The sequence below is a fragment of the Carassius auratus genome, chromosome 8 (genome assembly GCF_003368295.1).
Source record: "Carassius auratus strain Wakin chromosome 8, ASM336829v1, whole genome shotgun sequence".
Classification (NCBI taxonomy): domain Eukaryota; kingdom Metazoa; phylum Chordata; class Actinopteri; order Cypriniformes; family Cyprinidae; genus Carassius; species Carassius auratus.
In genome coordinates, this window is record NC_039250.1 from 25,440,037 (window position 1) to 25,456,174 (window position 16,138).

A 16,138-nucleotide genomic window follows, 5' to 3' on the forward strand; every position below is an offset into this window, starting at 1 on the left:
TTTGCAGACATTCTCACATTACAGAGGATAACTGTCAACAGTGCTACCAATCATTTTGTGCTTTAGGGAGATTCATCCGTAAAGGTTTTTGTGTAGAATGGCAAAACGGTAAGATCATTATCTGTCTAGTGAACAAACGGCTGACAGACGAAACAAGAAAACCGTTGCTATTTATACTGATTGCTGCGAACATTACAGATATTGACTCATTTTCCCTTTAGCAAACAGTCCAATACATTAAAACGCTCCGATTACATAACCTGTGTGGCGAGTGGGGCGGGGCCGAGAGGCGTGGGAACGAGGAGTGAGGCCAGGTGTAGTGATTGGAGATGAGCTGCACCTGCGCCCCACCGCCAGTATCGAGTCCCACGTAGGAGATGGAAGGATATAAAACTGGAGCGACTATAGTGAAGGACGAGAGAGGACCAGGCCTGGACAATATTTTATGTGTTTGCTATTTATTTGTGCGCACCAGTCGTCCGTGAGGGGCTGACGCGCTGTTTTGTTTATTTTGAATATTAAAATTATGTTTTGATTGTGCGCTGGTTCCCACCTCCTTCTTCCCGATGAATAGGAAGTTTTTATCGTTACAGTGGTGCCGAAGCCCGGGAGAAGGAGGGACGCGCTGCTGAAGATCCCTCGCCGCTGTGGTGAATCCGCGGTGCCCTCGAGCAGGCGAGGTATGTGCCGCCATGGACGCTCGAGGCGGTGGGCTGGAGCGAGTTGCCGGGGACGGGCGAGCTCGCTGCCGACCACCCACGATATGGAGGGGCGGCTGCCGTCCGTGAGGGAGCGGAGGAGTCGGCGCCGTACGCCAGGGGGCCGGAGCCTGCCGCCTCCGTGATGGAATCCGGAGAGGCAGGGAACGGGGGACTCCTGCCGCTGCCCAAAATCGGACGAGCCGTCGCCGTCCATCGGGTGGCGGAGGAGTGTCGTGCCGTCCGCCGAGGGCCGTCCAGTGCCACCGCCGGGCACCGCGGAGGAGATCACCCAGCTGGTGGAGGGCCGGGCAGCAGTGCGTCTGGGAACCGGATTTTTTTTTTTCCTCTCTCCCCTCTCTCGTCCCTGTCGCTCCTCCTTCCATCTCCTTTTCTCTCGCCTCGTCTGTCCTACCCACAGGTTCCCGCAGGTCCCCGTGAGCGGTCCCCCCCGGAGGATGGGGGGGGGAGTAGAGTGCAGTCTTGAGGGTACCCCCCGGCCTGCGAGGGGCGATGGGGGTATGTGGCGAGTGGGGCGGGGCCGAGAGCCGTGGGAACGAGGAGTGAGGCCAGGTGTAGTGATTGGAGATGAGCTGCACCTGCGCCCCACCGCCAGTATCGAGTCCCACGTAGGAGATGGAAGGATATAAAACTGGAGCGACTATAGTGAAGGACGAGAGAGGACCAGGCCTGGACAATATTTTATGTGTTTGCTTTTTAAGATAAGATACCACTGAAACAGGAAGACAACAGACTTCATGGGCCATGAAACACACCACATTTTTGTGGTGCTCACATAACACAGATAAATCTTGTTTACTGCATTTACATGGTTATTTTTAAACTGGAAGCTGGATTCAGATTTAAGTTGTCCACACATGTGCTACCTGACCGAAATGCAATGATTTCTCTTTGATGTCATTACGGTGGACAGATGACTGGGACACGCACCATCTCCTGTGCCACGGCCTCAGGGACCTCCTTCTCCAGGTCGAAGCTGAACTCGATGGCTCCTGTGTCCCTGTACTTGCCCTTCAGCCGGCGGGGGTCCTCCACCCACAGCTTTAGCGCAATGCACATCTTCAAGCCGTCATCCTCCTCCGCCAGCTCCACCCTCACGCCGGTGTCCTCCGCGAAGAACGCGTGATTCAGCAAGTCCTTGATGGAGTAACTGTGGGAAGAGGGTTGGTGGAGCGGTTACTGGACGAAAGAGGGCACAAAGTACAATGAAAATCATTTTCTTTCTTATTCAGCAAAAGGCCATTGGCGTGTAACCTTCAGGAAATGCTGATCAACAACCTCAGAAACTCAAACTACTGTATATTATGAGCCCTTTTAGGATGTGATTACAGTTCAAGCCCTTTCAAAGACTTGTGTGATTTATTTTCTAGCAATAAACATGAACCATTGCATTTGAAATAAAAATGCATAGAATTACACCAAGCGGGATTGGTAATGACCTGCAGATTCAGAAGTTAAAGGGGTCATAGGATGCAGTTTAAATTTCTCCTTTCTCTTTGGAGTGTTACAAGCTCTTGGTGAATAATGAAGATCTGTAAAGTTGCAAAAACTAAAGTCTCAAATCCAAAGAGATATTCTCCTAAAATGGCTCGTTCTATCACACCCCCACATGTCTACATCACTGTGTGGGAAGATTTGCATAACACTGCCCAAATGTTCTTGCAAAGAAAGAGAGTAGCCTGTGAGATTAGCCAACAATGCCGGTGTCTGTTGTCTATAGTGTCTAAGTGGGGCAACAACAACTTTGCAAGGACAGACTGGTGCTTCTGACTCACAGCCTGTAAGCACGTTTTTTATATTTAAAACATTTGCATTGACGATTCAAACACGAGTTTTGAGCAAAGTAGAGTAGAGCTTGTTGTTTGTTGCTTCTCCGATCACAAATGCAGACATGGTTTTACGCAACGCAATGCATAAAAAGACAGTACAAGTCATTATAATCAGTAATTATGTCCCCACTAGATGCAACAAATGCTTTGTTTGTAATGGGTTTTATTGTTGTTGTTTTCCTCTAATTGCGCCAGGACACACAGCACCACCGCGTGCCCAATAGGGCTGTCAAAAAAATTGGAATTTAAAATATTTGTCAAATTTAAAATAAAAATCCACATTTGAATGCAAAAATATTGCATTCAAATTTTAAGTGTGCATTAAGGAGGCAGCTTTATCAATGGCATACGAGATGCGATGACGATGTAAGTGTGATTGCATTTTATTGAGTGAAAACAAAATTTAAAAACGCAAGTAGAAAGATATTGCACAAGATTTAAAAATGAAAGCAATGTTTTCAGAATAGCAAACAATGGTCATGGATTGAAAAATAGTAAGTGTAAATATTTTGTTTTTACATATATATAAAAAAAAAAAGAGGTATGAATCAAAACTTTAAACACGGTTAAAACCATATTGCTAAAAAATGAAATATTAATGCTAAACTGCTTGACTTGCGCACAAAATCATGTTTTCCTTGGTCATATTTTTTTGTTCTCAGACATTTTCTGATCATATTTTTATGTTTTGTATGCTTATGCTGTTTTTCCCTTCGCTTGCTGTTTCATGACAGCTCCTCCTCTAGCCAGTCAGATGAAGAGAGGCAGTGACATCACTTGAACGCCCCTCTTTAACTGCAGATGTTCAGTGTTGTTCACTTGTATAGGTGAAAATGGACAGCTGGGACACATCTGCCAGCAGGAGGTGCTGTTGGAACGGCAGAAATACAGCGTTTTCCCCAGTTACAGTAGTACAGGAAGCAGCAGTGCTCATATTTATTCAATGGAATCACAGCCTTTTGAAGTTACATCTTCACATTCAGCCGTATCGCAGTTCTGGTGTTTCTCTTCCCAAATTTAAGACCTCTCGAAATCATAATTAAGTCTTTCTTGTACCATGTGAGACTTTTTATGGCACCAAAGCACCCAAACGGCTCTGCTGAGCTGACCTCAATGTGTATGATATAAATTGGATTTTATTAGAAAATATTGTTTGAGCAGGGCAGCTCTGGTCCATCTCTGTCTGTACTGTTCTGGGCTCATGGACATTCAGCAGCTCTCAGTACTCACCGCTCCTCCTTATTCTGACAAATACACTCGCCAATGATCTCTTTCACCTCAGGATCCATCACCTTATTATAACTGGCAGGCTTCACCCCCTGAGAAAGAGAGAGAGAGAGAGATTAAGCTGCAGTAGCTCAAGAGGACCAGCACATTTAGGTCAATTTTAGGTTGTTTGTGAGGAACGGACCAAAGACTGACTTTGTTGTTCACTGGTAATCGTTCTCTCCAGTGAGCTCAAACATTGCTGCAGTTAGACATGTGTGTCAGTGAGCTGAACGCTGATTCATACACACATTGTTACAACCAGATTACTGACTCAATGACTTAGCCGTAGTGATTCTCATATCAGTTTAGTGATTTTCAGTGGATAGAGAAAGAGAATGTAATGATAATACAACTTCCTAATCATCGGGAAGAAGGAGGCGGGAACCGGCGCACACCCGGCCTCACTCCTCGTTCCACGTCCCTCGGCCCCGCCCCACTCATCACAGAGAACAACCCAACAAAAAACAAAAAAAACACTGACTTTCTCCATCTTTCCTTTTCTGTCGTTCTGTGCTGCAGTGGCACTGAAAAAATCATTGATCTTCATTCCCAGAGAAACACTGATCGAGTTAGCTACTGAAATCAATACCCATCAGCCCTCTCTACACAACACACGGTTTCATTAGACCTATTAACCCAACACTTTTAATACTTTAAGATAAATCACAGAGTTTTGGTTCCTTGCCGCTGTCGCCTCTGGCTTGCTTAGTTGGGGTCACTTCATCTACAGCGATATCATTGACTTGATTGCAAATAAAAACAGACACTATTTCAACTGAACAGAGATGACATCACTGAATTCAATGATGACCTGCCTTTAACTATCATTCTGCATTATTGACACACTGTTTTCCTAATGAATGTTGTTCAGTGCTTTGACGCAATGTATTTTGTTTCAACTGCTATATAATTAAAGGCTACTTGACTTGACTCTCATTCTGACGGCACCCATTAACTGAGGTTAACACATTTTCAGCAGATATTCATTTTTAGTGAACAATTCCTTTAATATTAAAGAAAGTGAATAAAAAAAGCATAATTTTCCATTTTATCCGACAACCAATCCAGACAGATGAACAGCGATGGACCTCAACTTGAAAAATGGTGTGTTCTGATGTCTTTCTGTGGTTGAAACAAGATTCCTACTGATGTTCATTCATGTTTATTTGGTGTTATAACTAGTAAAGAGGAAGAGACGATCAGTTCACGCACTACAGCGATCTGTCATCACACATTAAAGGGCCATGAAACACTATTCATTGTTTGAATTTCATACAAAATGACAAAATTTGAAAGCTGAGTCTTCATTTCATGCCTAAAGTAACCTGCTCTGTCTTGTCTGTTGGCATGTTGTCAGTGTCTTCTTTGTTTCACTGCGTGAGAACATGAGAGTGGACATAGCAACAGTAACTAAGGGGGCGGGTCTTTGCAAAGGGTCAATTCCAGAAATGTTAAAACATAACGCTCCAAACTGGTATTAATGCAGTTGCTCATCGTTTTCTGTGTAAAAAGTCATGTTTCTGGAGAAACTCCAATTCAAGGGAATAATATGCTGACTTTTCATGCTTTCTATTTCCTTGTTTGTGCTCTATGAACATGCAGGAACATGCTGAGTGAATCTTCATAAACAGATCTCAAGGACAGACAATGACAGCTGCTTCCTGAAATGAAATGATCACTGCAGTACGAACACGAGGAAGTGTTTAAGTGCGGTGTGACTTACGCTGGTGACCTTGCGATAGATCTGAGCGGCGTTCTGGCACTCTGAATATGGGTATTCAGACGTGGCCATCTCCAGCATGCACATGCCAAACGCATAGACATCCACCGACTCATCGTAGTGCTCCTCATACATCTCTGGGGCCATGAACTCCGGCGTACCTGAGGATATGACCACACAAACAAATAAAGGCATGTAGTGATGTTCTGATCCCCAGAGAAACACACATTATGCTTTAATGGGGCTCAGTTTAGCTTAATCTCAAATTAATGACAAAACACTGAAGGTGGTCTTTGAATCTATAAGATGTTTTTTCATCTGTGAAATGGTACTACACTCATTGGTAGCTGAAAGAACACAAAAGCTGTATATGAGTGGAGCGCTGTCTGACCGATCACACTCTTGGCGAAGGAGGCTCTTTTGAGCGTGGCCAGACCCAGGTCCCCAATCTTCACGCTGCCCGTGGGTCCCGTGATGAAGATGTTGTCACACTTCAGGTCCCGGTGGATGATGGGAGGAGTGCGTGTGTGCAGGAAGTGCAGGCCTTTGAGGATCTGACGACACCAGCTGCGCAACACTTTGGGTTTCATCACCTTGAAGCGCTTCAGATACCTGGAGAAAACAAAACACAATCAGAATGATGTGTCTAACAGTGGCAACTCAAGAACTCTCGCTCTCAAAGGAAAGCTGTGATTTACCCAAAAACCACATACTCAGCCTCATGTCATTACAAAATCATTTGACTTTTTCTTTTTTGGAAAGACTTACATATCTCAACTCTTACACATACTGACAATTAATCAGACCACCATAAAAGCACCCCAAAGGCGGTAAATAGTCAGTAGGGTTCACACACTCTATCAAGTGTGTGAGGAGTTACGCATTTGAAAATTTGATTAAAAAAAGCAATCCTTTTAAAACATTTTAAACTACCAAAATCTCAATTTTTCAATTTACTATAGAGTTTTTTGTCATTTGCTCACACTGCTGAGTATATTCTCTTTAATGTAAAGATTTATTCAGTTATTACATTCCATTTAATAATAATAATAATAATAATAATACACATATTAAGTGTGTCCAGAGATGTATAGTAACGAAGTAGAACTACTTCACTACTGTACTTAAGTACTAAAAGGCGGTATCTGTACTTTACTAGAGTATTTCTTTTTCTCCTACTTCCACTTTTACTTCGGTACATATTTTCGCTGAGTTTAATACTTTTACTCTGATATTTTTTTTATGTGCTGCATCGTTACTCGTTACGATTACAAAAATGTTATGAATCATTCCATTACAAACCACTGCCAGAACTGTAGATGGCTGGTTTGATGAAGCTGGCACATCATTGAGCGAAACAAGCGATTAAAAAGACTGCGCGTGCTGACCATAGACAGTAAAAGAAATGGACACAGCGACCCCATTGGAACTCAATTGAGACAAGTGAAGCCCATTTTTAGCGTTTTTTAGCACTTCTGTTTCTGAGGCGCAGACTCAAATGAAGCTTGACGACGTCAGCAACCTGTCTGACAGATGTAAATCTTCTAGTAGCTGTGCGTGAAAACTGCCATCGTTAATCTTGCAGAGACGGCGAGCTTGAGCAGGGAGATCTTTGTCGTGAGTGAGCAGGAGTAAGTATTCTGATTAATTAATTTGTATAGTATTTTAAAATGTAACGCCAGTACGCCATATTAAGTTAATTGCCTGCGAGCTTCTCCTCCTGTCTGTACGGTAATGCGACAGAGAGCCGAGTGGTTATGACGCAATCGTTATCCTATTTTTTTACAAAAATGGTTTATATGGGGCCATAATGTAACATAGAAGGTAATGGAGCCCTTTATACATTGTCGTGTATCTTTAGAAATAAATAATGGACAAACAGAGTCTTTAAACGCCTCAGATGTAAAGTTATTCGAGTCAATGGGAATATTAACGCAAGTGAAGTTCTGCTAAAAGATGGCAGCCCCCACCCGACTTCAACTTCCGGTCGAGTTCCTTGCCCCCTGGTGCTGACTGAACTGCTGTGAAGAGAGAAATGAACACCGAGCCGAGCCAGATAATGACTCGTTCACGAATCAAGAACCGGTTGCATCATTTTTCGGATGATCAGTAACGTTAGTTCTTTCTGACAGTTCGATTCAATAAACCAGTTGAAGAAAACAGTTAACCGATTCTTTTGCGCTCGATGCAATGGCGTCATTGGCGTTGACTGCACCTGGGCTCATAACATTAACACAGAATCAGTTCAGAATCAATCACCAAAAGAATCAGTTCAGTTCAGACGCTCTGTGTGTCGGTTTGCTTCACGCTGAATCACACATGCGCAGTATCATCAGCTCCTCGGTTCACGAATCGGACGCGTCTGACAGAAACGGTTCTTGACTCGTGAACGAGTCATTATCTGGCTCGGCTCGGTGTTCATCTTCAGTTCTCTCTTCACATCAGTTCAGTCAGTGTACTGTTTGAGTCAATGAATTACTCCGGGATATTGGTTTGTTTTAACTCAGAGGGAGTGTCAGACACATTAAACAAGTTAACAGCTTAATTCATCTGTGGATTAATGCGTATTGGAGACGCAAACCGTTTAAAACGATTCAGTTCGATTTGGTGGACTGTTTCAAAAAGATCCGGTTACATCGAATGATTCGTTCGCGAACCAGATATCACAAACTGCTTTGTTTTTAACTGTCTTACAACAGACACGGAAGAGAAGACAATGCTGAATAAAGTCGTAGTTTTTGCTATTTTTGGACCAAAATGTATTTTCGATGCTTCAAAAAATTCTAAATGACCCTCTGATGTCTTATGGGTTTGAAACAACATGAGGGTAAGTTATTAATGACATAATTTTGCAAATTGGGCTAACTAACCCTAGTAACCGTTTTTTGTTTACCAGAAGTTACAGTCAAAGGAATTGTGATTGTCCTTTAGGTTAATCATTTGAAATAGTAAAAACAATATGTCCAAACTTTTGACTACTTTCTTTAATAGCTACATAACACAATACTTCTACTTTTACTTTCAGTACTTGAGTAGTAAATTTTAAAATAGACTACTTGCAATACTTAAGTACAAAAAATGTTGAATACTTTAGTACTTCTACTTAAGTGTGGTGCTTAAAGAGCACTTCTACTTCTACTCAAGTCACTTTTTTGATAGAGCACTTGTACTTTTACTCAAGTCTGGGTCTCTAGTACTTTATACATCTCTGAGTGTGTCCCCTCAAGTTATTGTCTACTCTATTGTTTTGACTACTGTCCTGAAGCTGGCATAATGTTGACCTCACTTTCTCAGACAGAAAACTAATGTGACTTAACAATTTTGGGCATTCTTTTTCATATGACCTTGACCAAATGATGTTTTTTAAAAGTTTTACGTCATGTGTCCACTTGGGACGTTCAACAGAGCACTCCTCACGTTTTGAGCGTGCCTGACGTCATGAGCTCTGTCACCAGCACAATGCACTTCTTCCCCTTCAGCGGAGACTCCCAGAAGTCATAGAAGCGCACGATGTTTGGGTGCTGGAGACCCTTCAACATCTCAGCCTCCTCTTTAAAGCGCTGCCTCTCCACCTTCATCAGCTTACGGTCCTGAAACACACACACACACACACACCCAATTAAAACAACCAATCACACTCCAATCATCTGCTTTACGGAACGAGAAAAGCTCAAATGAAAACCACTTATTCAGGATAATTATAAACTTGATATAAATGGCACTGAATAAATCAGCTCAGTGTTGCTGCATTGAGGAACAGGTAGACCTTTAGCTCCTAAACTCATAAAGCCCTTCTATATTGAGTGTCTCTTTTCTATACCTCCAGCATCCTGCATCAACATATAATCATACAGTGACATTTTTCACCACTCGCTCAATTCCTCACATAACATTTATATCTTGTTTCACTCACAGATGTGCCTCATTAGAGAAGTCAAATGCATGTAGGGTGTTGTTTTTAGGCCCTGATGAATGTGCACAAGGAAAGACACTTGTGTAAGAGAGGCTTCCGCAGCTCCAGCATCCTCATGCATTATGCAGCGCTTCAGTCTGTCCCTACATGGATCTCTGCTCCAGCAACTACATCACCTCGTTCTCACAGTGGAGGACCACCAACACACATCTCAAACATTACATTAAACCACACTACTGTAGTTTTCCACACTACATAGTTTTCTAAGTTGATGTGCTGTTGTTGTAGGTCAGTTAAATGTTGACGTTCACTCATGGGCAATTCATATTCAAGCGCGAATTTGAATCGTTTCACAGAGGATGCCAGGTGTAAAAAAATAAATAAATAACAGAGAGAGAGAGAGAATATTAAAATCTCAAAATTGAAAATCAAAGGCAATAAACTCATTCGAATAACACAAAAATTTTTTCTGAGGAAATCCAAATCTCAAATCCTGAGGTTATCCACAGCGCATCTTCTTGGGGTGAATTATGTCTTATTCCTCTCAATGTGAAGTAAACAGTAAAAAAAAAAAAAAAAACATTTTCTTCTGTTGTGTGGTGTATTCAAGCCGTGTGTTTCAGTGAAACATTAGAATCTGAATAGAGCGTTCAACGCGGGGGCATGGTCACATTAGAAGATAATGAAGGGAGATGTGAAAATCAGACATCGCGTTGTATTCATGAGGATTACTTTATCACATAATATTATGTACTATGCTACCTGTCCAATCGCTAACACTTTATTTAAATGGTGAGTCATCTCAATTTCAGCCAGTAAAATATGGAGTGCCACAAGGATCTGTCCTAGGTCCTCTGCTATTTTCAATATACATGTTGCCCCTTGCTAAAATTATAAAAAAATACAGGAATAGTTTCCACTGTTAGATTAGATTAGAATCAACTTTATTGTCATTGCACATAAGGTACATGGCAACGGAATGCAGTTAGCATCTAACCAGAAGTGCAATAAGCAGTAAGTACAGAATAAACAAGGTCTACAATATGTTATAAGTGTACAATACATATACAAATAAGGCAGTATTATGGACATAATTTACAGATATATACAGATAGGTGTACTATGAACATACTATACAGATGGATTATGTAAAAGGTGTATGAACACTATAGGCAGAAACTATGAACATATGAACATCATTTACACTAGTGCAATGGACAGTAAAGTGCATAGAAAATATATCAGTGTGCAAATGGATTACTCAGTATTCTGTATGAACAGACAGTAGTGCAAGTAATAACAAGTTTACAGTTTTTTGCTTGTTTGTAAATAAATCAGGTATAGTGATGAGAAGGGGTGAGGAGTCTGTGTGTGTGGTGTGGGGGGTGTTGGGGGGTGTCAGAGGGCAGAGTTCAGTAAGGAGACAGCTGTAGGGAAAAAGCTGTTCTTGAATCTGCTGGTCCTTGCTCGAAGGCTCCTGAAGCACCTCCTCGAGGGAAAAAGGTTAAACAGTCTGTGGTCAGGATGAGAGGAGTCCTTAAGAATGCTCTCGATCGCACACCGGTAGAAGTTCACCAGAATGGCTGAAGACAGCTGGTTCTTCTTTAGTGTCCTAAGGAAGAAGAGGCACTGGTGAGCCTTCTTCACCAGGCTGGAGGTCTTAGTCGTCCAGGACCGGTCCTCTGAGATGGTGGATCCCAGAAACTTGAAGCTGCAGACATGTTAAACAACCATCCCGTTAATGTGGATGGGGTCATGCATGCTTCCTTTCTTCTTCCTGAAGTCCACAATGAGCTCCTTTGTCTTGCTGGTTTTAAGGAGCAGGTTATTGTCAGCGCATCATGTGGCCAGGTGCTGTACCTCTTCCCTGTAGGCAGTCTTATAGTTGTCTCTGACAAGTCCAATCACTGTGGTGTCATCTGCAAACTTAATGATGGAGTTGGATCCATGCACACGCTTGCAGTCGTAGGTGTAATGGGGTGGAGGAATGGGCTCAGCACACAGCCCTTTGGTACACCGGTGTTGAGTGTGATGGTGGTGCAGCAGGTGTTTCTTGACCTAACATGTTGAGGTCTGTTGGTCAGAAAGTCCATAATCCAGTTGCATCAGTTATGCTGATTATACTCAACTATTTTTATCAAAGAGACTGTCAGGGTTTGGGTAGAGGGATGAGGTAAGGACTCAATGATGCAGAGAGAAGGGCTCCTTAATAGTAGTAATAAAAAAAGAAACAAAAAAAACTACCCCGTAGGGGAAAACAGACAAAACATGACTGGCAGGGCAAGACAAGACACAATATGCACAGACAAATATTCGGCGACGAACTAGCCACCAGAATGCAAACACAAGGACAATAAAAAGGGAGCTAATGAGGAGGGTAACGAGGGAACACATTTGGGGAAAATCACATCAATAACCAGGTAACAAGATGGGTGGGGTCAAGACAATTGATGAGAGCACATGGCACATAGGAACTAAGACAAAAGCCATGTGCTCACACAAAACAAATACAAGCACATGGCCTGCAACCAAATCATAAACCATGTGCTTGAATTAGACACAAACACGCACCCAATGAGTAAGCTCATAAACCGCGTGTTTACACGAGACAGCACGCAGCCAGTAAAAACTAAGCTGCGTGCGACAGCACAAGACAAAATAGAACAAGAAAGCACCCAGCCGATAACTCGAGCTGTGTGCAACAATACAAGACAACACTTTGAGACCGCATGTTACCACAATAAAACAGAACATGGAGCGTGAGTGTCCGGTCCCCAACACGAAACCGAAACTCAGCAAAACATGAGTGCCAGGATCCGAAGACCACGCTACAACAAGAAACAGGACACGCAGACAAGAGTGCACGGCTCAAGCAGTCTCGAAGCCATGTGCTCACATGAAAACAATGACATTAGGAGAGTATCAGGGCTCTGTAACAAAACCATGAATAACACTAGACTGAAGTGACAGAACCCTGACACTAGCCCCCCTCAAAAGGCACAACTTGGCATCCCTAACGAGGAACACTCAAAAACAAGATGGGAACAAGACAGCACAGGCATGGCAACACAAACCCGGTACACAACAGAACACAAGACATGGAAATCAAAATACAGACAAAAATAGGGGAGGGAGGGAAGGGAGCCCAGTCAAGCAACAGGAAAACCCAAGCAGTTATAAAAAGAGACCAGGGAGGAGCGGGAGGGCTGAGCCAAAGAGGCTCAGGCCGTCCAGGAGTCCCAGCAGTGGGCCAGGGTTGAGCCGGAGAGATGAGCCAGCGAGGATCTGGCCTAAGAGGAACCCATGCAGACCACCAGGGCAGAGCCGGAGGAACGAGCCAGCGAGGATCTGGCCTAACAGAAACACCGACAGACCAGCAGGGCAATGCCGGAGGGACAGACCAGCGAGGCTCCAGCCTAACAGGAACCCCGGCAGACCACCAGGGCGGAGCCGGAGGGACGAACCAGCGAGGATCCAGCCTAACAGGAACCCCGGCAGACCACCAGGGCATAGCCGGAGGGACGAACCAGCGTGGATCCAGCCTAACAGGAACCCTGGGAGACCAGCAGGGTGGAACCAGACGGAGAGACCAGGAGGCCTCCAGCCAAACAGGGACCCTGACAGATAGGAAGGGCAAAACCGGCAAGGCACTCATCAAGAGTAGAGCCGGCATCAGGGCAGGGAGCTTAGACAGAGTTGGCATCAGGGCAAGGAGCTTGGGCGGCGCCAGCGGGGCAAGGAGCTTGGATGACGCCAGCAGGGCAAGGAGCTTGGGCATGACTGGAATGGCCTCCAGGCCAGCAGTGGGCTCCTGAATGCCCTCTGTGCCATGTGGGATGGAGGAAGCCTTTCTCCTTCTCCTCCTTCGTCTCCGAGACTGGGGCGCTGAAGCCTCATCAGGCACCCCTGGGGGTGCTGCAGCCTTATCAGGCTCATCTGGCAGTGGCGGGGCAGAGCCATTCCTCTTATTTCCCCTCCTCCGTCTACAAGAGTGAGGTGCTGCAGTCTCTTCGACCACCTCTAGGGGTTCTGCAGTGTCACAAGTCGCCTCTGGGGGTACTGCAACTCCTTCATCCACCACAGGGGGAACTACAGCTTTGATGGGATACTTGAACTGGAGCATGTGCTGGTAGTGGGGGCTGGAGAGAGTGGAGGCTGGTGGACGGTGCAAACCCTTCTTCCGCTGAGTCCTCATAGGGGCTAGTTTGTACTGTCAGGGTTTGGGTAGAGGAATGGGGCGAGGACTCAATGATGCAGAGAGAAGGGCTCTTTAATAGTAGTAATAATAAAATAAACAAACAAAAACTACCCCATAGGGGAAAACAGACAAAACATGACTGGCAAGGCAAGGCAAGACATGATGTGCACAGACAAATATTCGACGACGAACTAGCTAATGAGGAGGGTGACGAGGGAACACATGTGGGGAAAATCACATCAATAACCAGGTAACAAGATGGGTGGGGTCAAAACAATTGATGAGAGCACATGGCACATATGAACTAAGACTAAAGCCATTTGCTCACACAAAACAAAAACAAACACATGGCCTGCAAACCAAATCATAAACCATGTGCTTGAATTAGACACAAACACGAAGCCAATGAGTTAGCTCATAAACCGCATGTTTACACGAGACAGCACGCAGCCAGTAAAAACTAAGCTGCGTGCGACAGCACAAGACAAAATAGAACAAGAAAGCAACCAGCCGATAACTCGAGCTGTGTGCAACAATACAAGACAACACTTTGAGACCGCATGTTACCACAATAAAACAGAACATGGAGCGTGAGTGTCCGGTCCCCAACACGAAACCGAAACTCAGCAAAACATGAGTGCCGGGATCCGAACACCACGCTCCAACAAGAAACAGGACACGCAGACAAGAGTTCACGGCTCAAGCAGTCTCGAAGCCATGTGCTCACATGAAAACAATGACATTAGGAGAGTATCAGGGCTCTGTAACAAAACCATGAATAACACTAGACTGAAGTGACAGAACCCTGACAGAGACCAGATTAAATTTCTAAATGATCTAAGATAACAGAGTTTGTTCAAAGTTTAAAAGATTGGATGACCAATATTTTTTCTTATTAAATTTGGATAAGACAAAGATATTACTTATTGGACGAAAAAAAACTGTACAGAAAATCTGTTGTATTACAGCTTGCAACTAGACGTATGTACTGTTACTTCCTCTACAGTCAAAAATCATCTGGGTGTTATATTAGACAGCAATTTGTCTTTTGAAAACCATATTTCCCATGTTACAAAAACAGCATTCTTCCATCTTAGAAACATTGCCAAGCTACGAAACATGTTATCTGTTTCTGATGCAGAAAAGCTAGTTCATGCATTCATGACCTCTAGACTGGACTATTGTAATGCACTTCTAGGTGGTTGTCCTGCTTCTTCAATAAACAAGCTACAGGTCGTCCAAAATGCAGCAGCTAGAGTCCTTACGAGGTCAAGAAAATATGATCATATTACCCCAATTTTACAGTAGCTGCACTGGCTACCTATTAAGTTCCGTATCAGTTACAAATTATCATTACTTACCTATAAGGCCCTAAATGGTTTAGCTCCTGCGTACCTAACTAGCCTTCTACCACGCTACAACCCATCACGCTCCCTAACGTCACAAAACGCTGGACTTTTGGTAGTTCCTAGGATAGCAAAGTCCACTAAAGGAGGTAGAGCTTTCTCACATTTGACTCCCAAACTCTGGAATAGCCTTCCTGATAATGTTCGAGTTACAGAGACACCCCCTCTGTTTAAATCTAGATTAAAGACTTTGGGCAAGCATTCAAATAATGCATCTCATAATCATGGACTGCAGTTTTATTTGATCAAATGTGCATTATTATTCTTTAGTTTGGGTTAAACAAATCAGTTTGCTCAGTTGGAACAGCAGCTAATGATGTCTCTATGTGTTTCTCTGTTTCTGCTGGGATCTTCATTCCGTGGTAACTAGGATTTACACGAGCTCCAGTCTGGAACCAGAACACCTGAGAAGAGATGATGCTGACCCTCAGAGGGACCCCAGATGATGCTAACCCTGAATCAACAAACATAACTTTTGCTATAAGTTTGATTGCATCATATAATAATTGCGGTTAATAGTGTTTATCATCTGTTTTAATTACCTATTTAATTTTTTCGGACATATCTGCCATATGTACATTAACCGGCAAGCTGCTACTAAATACTGTAGAAACTGAATTTTTTGAAAAGTTGTTTTGCAGCGATTGTATTGTAAAAAGCGCTATACTACGGAGCCCCGCACATGATATGCAGGAAAAAATAGGCTAAATTGTGCGCATGATTTATTTCCCTCTATTCCCTCTATTTACTATTTCGCTCACTTGATTTATACAGTAAATTGTGCACACAATTTAGCGAATCGAGGGAATGCAATAGTAAATCGAAGGAATGCAATAGTAATTGTGTGCACGTTTTAGTACATTGAGGGAACGAATTAGTAAATCGTGTGCACAATTTAATTATTTTTTCTTGCATGTCATGTGTGGGGCTCCGTACTATACAAATGAACTTGAATTGAAAGTTAAAAACAAAAGTGAAAGTCGTCACATTTGCCAAGTATGGTAACACATCCTCAGAATTGGTGCTCTGCATTTAACCCATCCAAGTGCACACACACAGCAGTGAGAAGTGAACACACCATGAA

General features: G+C 43.5%; 1 protein-coding gene across 1 annotated transcript in view; it reads right to left on the bottom strand.

Moving 5' to 3' along the window:
• The window catches only part of LOC113107784 (serine/threonine-protein kinase WNK1-like), an 84,821-nt gene that overhangs the window by 48,974 nt on the left and 19,709 nt on the right, over nt 1-16,138 (bottom strand). The window contains exons 3-7 of the mRNA XM_026270496.1: nt 8,955-9,127; nt 5,929-6,149; nt 5,541-5,698; nt 3,779-3,867; nt 1,650-1,869 (exon numbers count right to left, since the gene is read on the bottom strand). Coding sequence (XP_026126281.1) covers nt 1,650-1,869; nt 3,779-3,867; nt 5,541-5,698; nt 5,929-6,149; nt 8,955-9,127 — 861 coding nt within the window. The remainder of the gene's footprint in view (nt 1-1,649; nt 1,870-3,778; nt 3,868-5,540; nt 5,699-5,928; nt 6,150-8,954; nt 9,128-16,138) is intronic.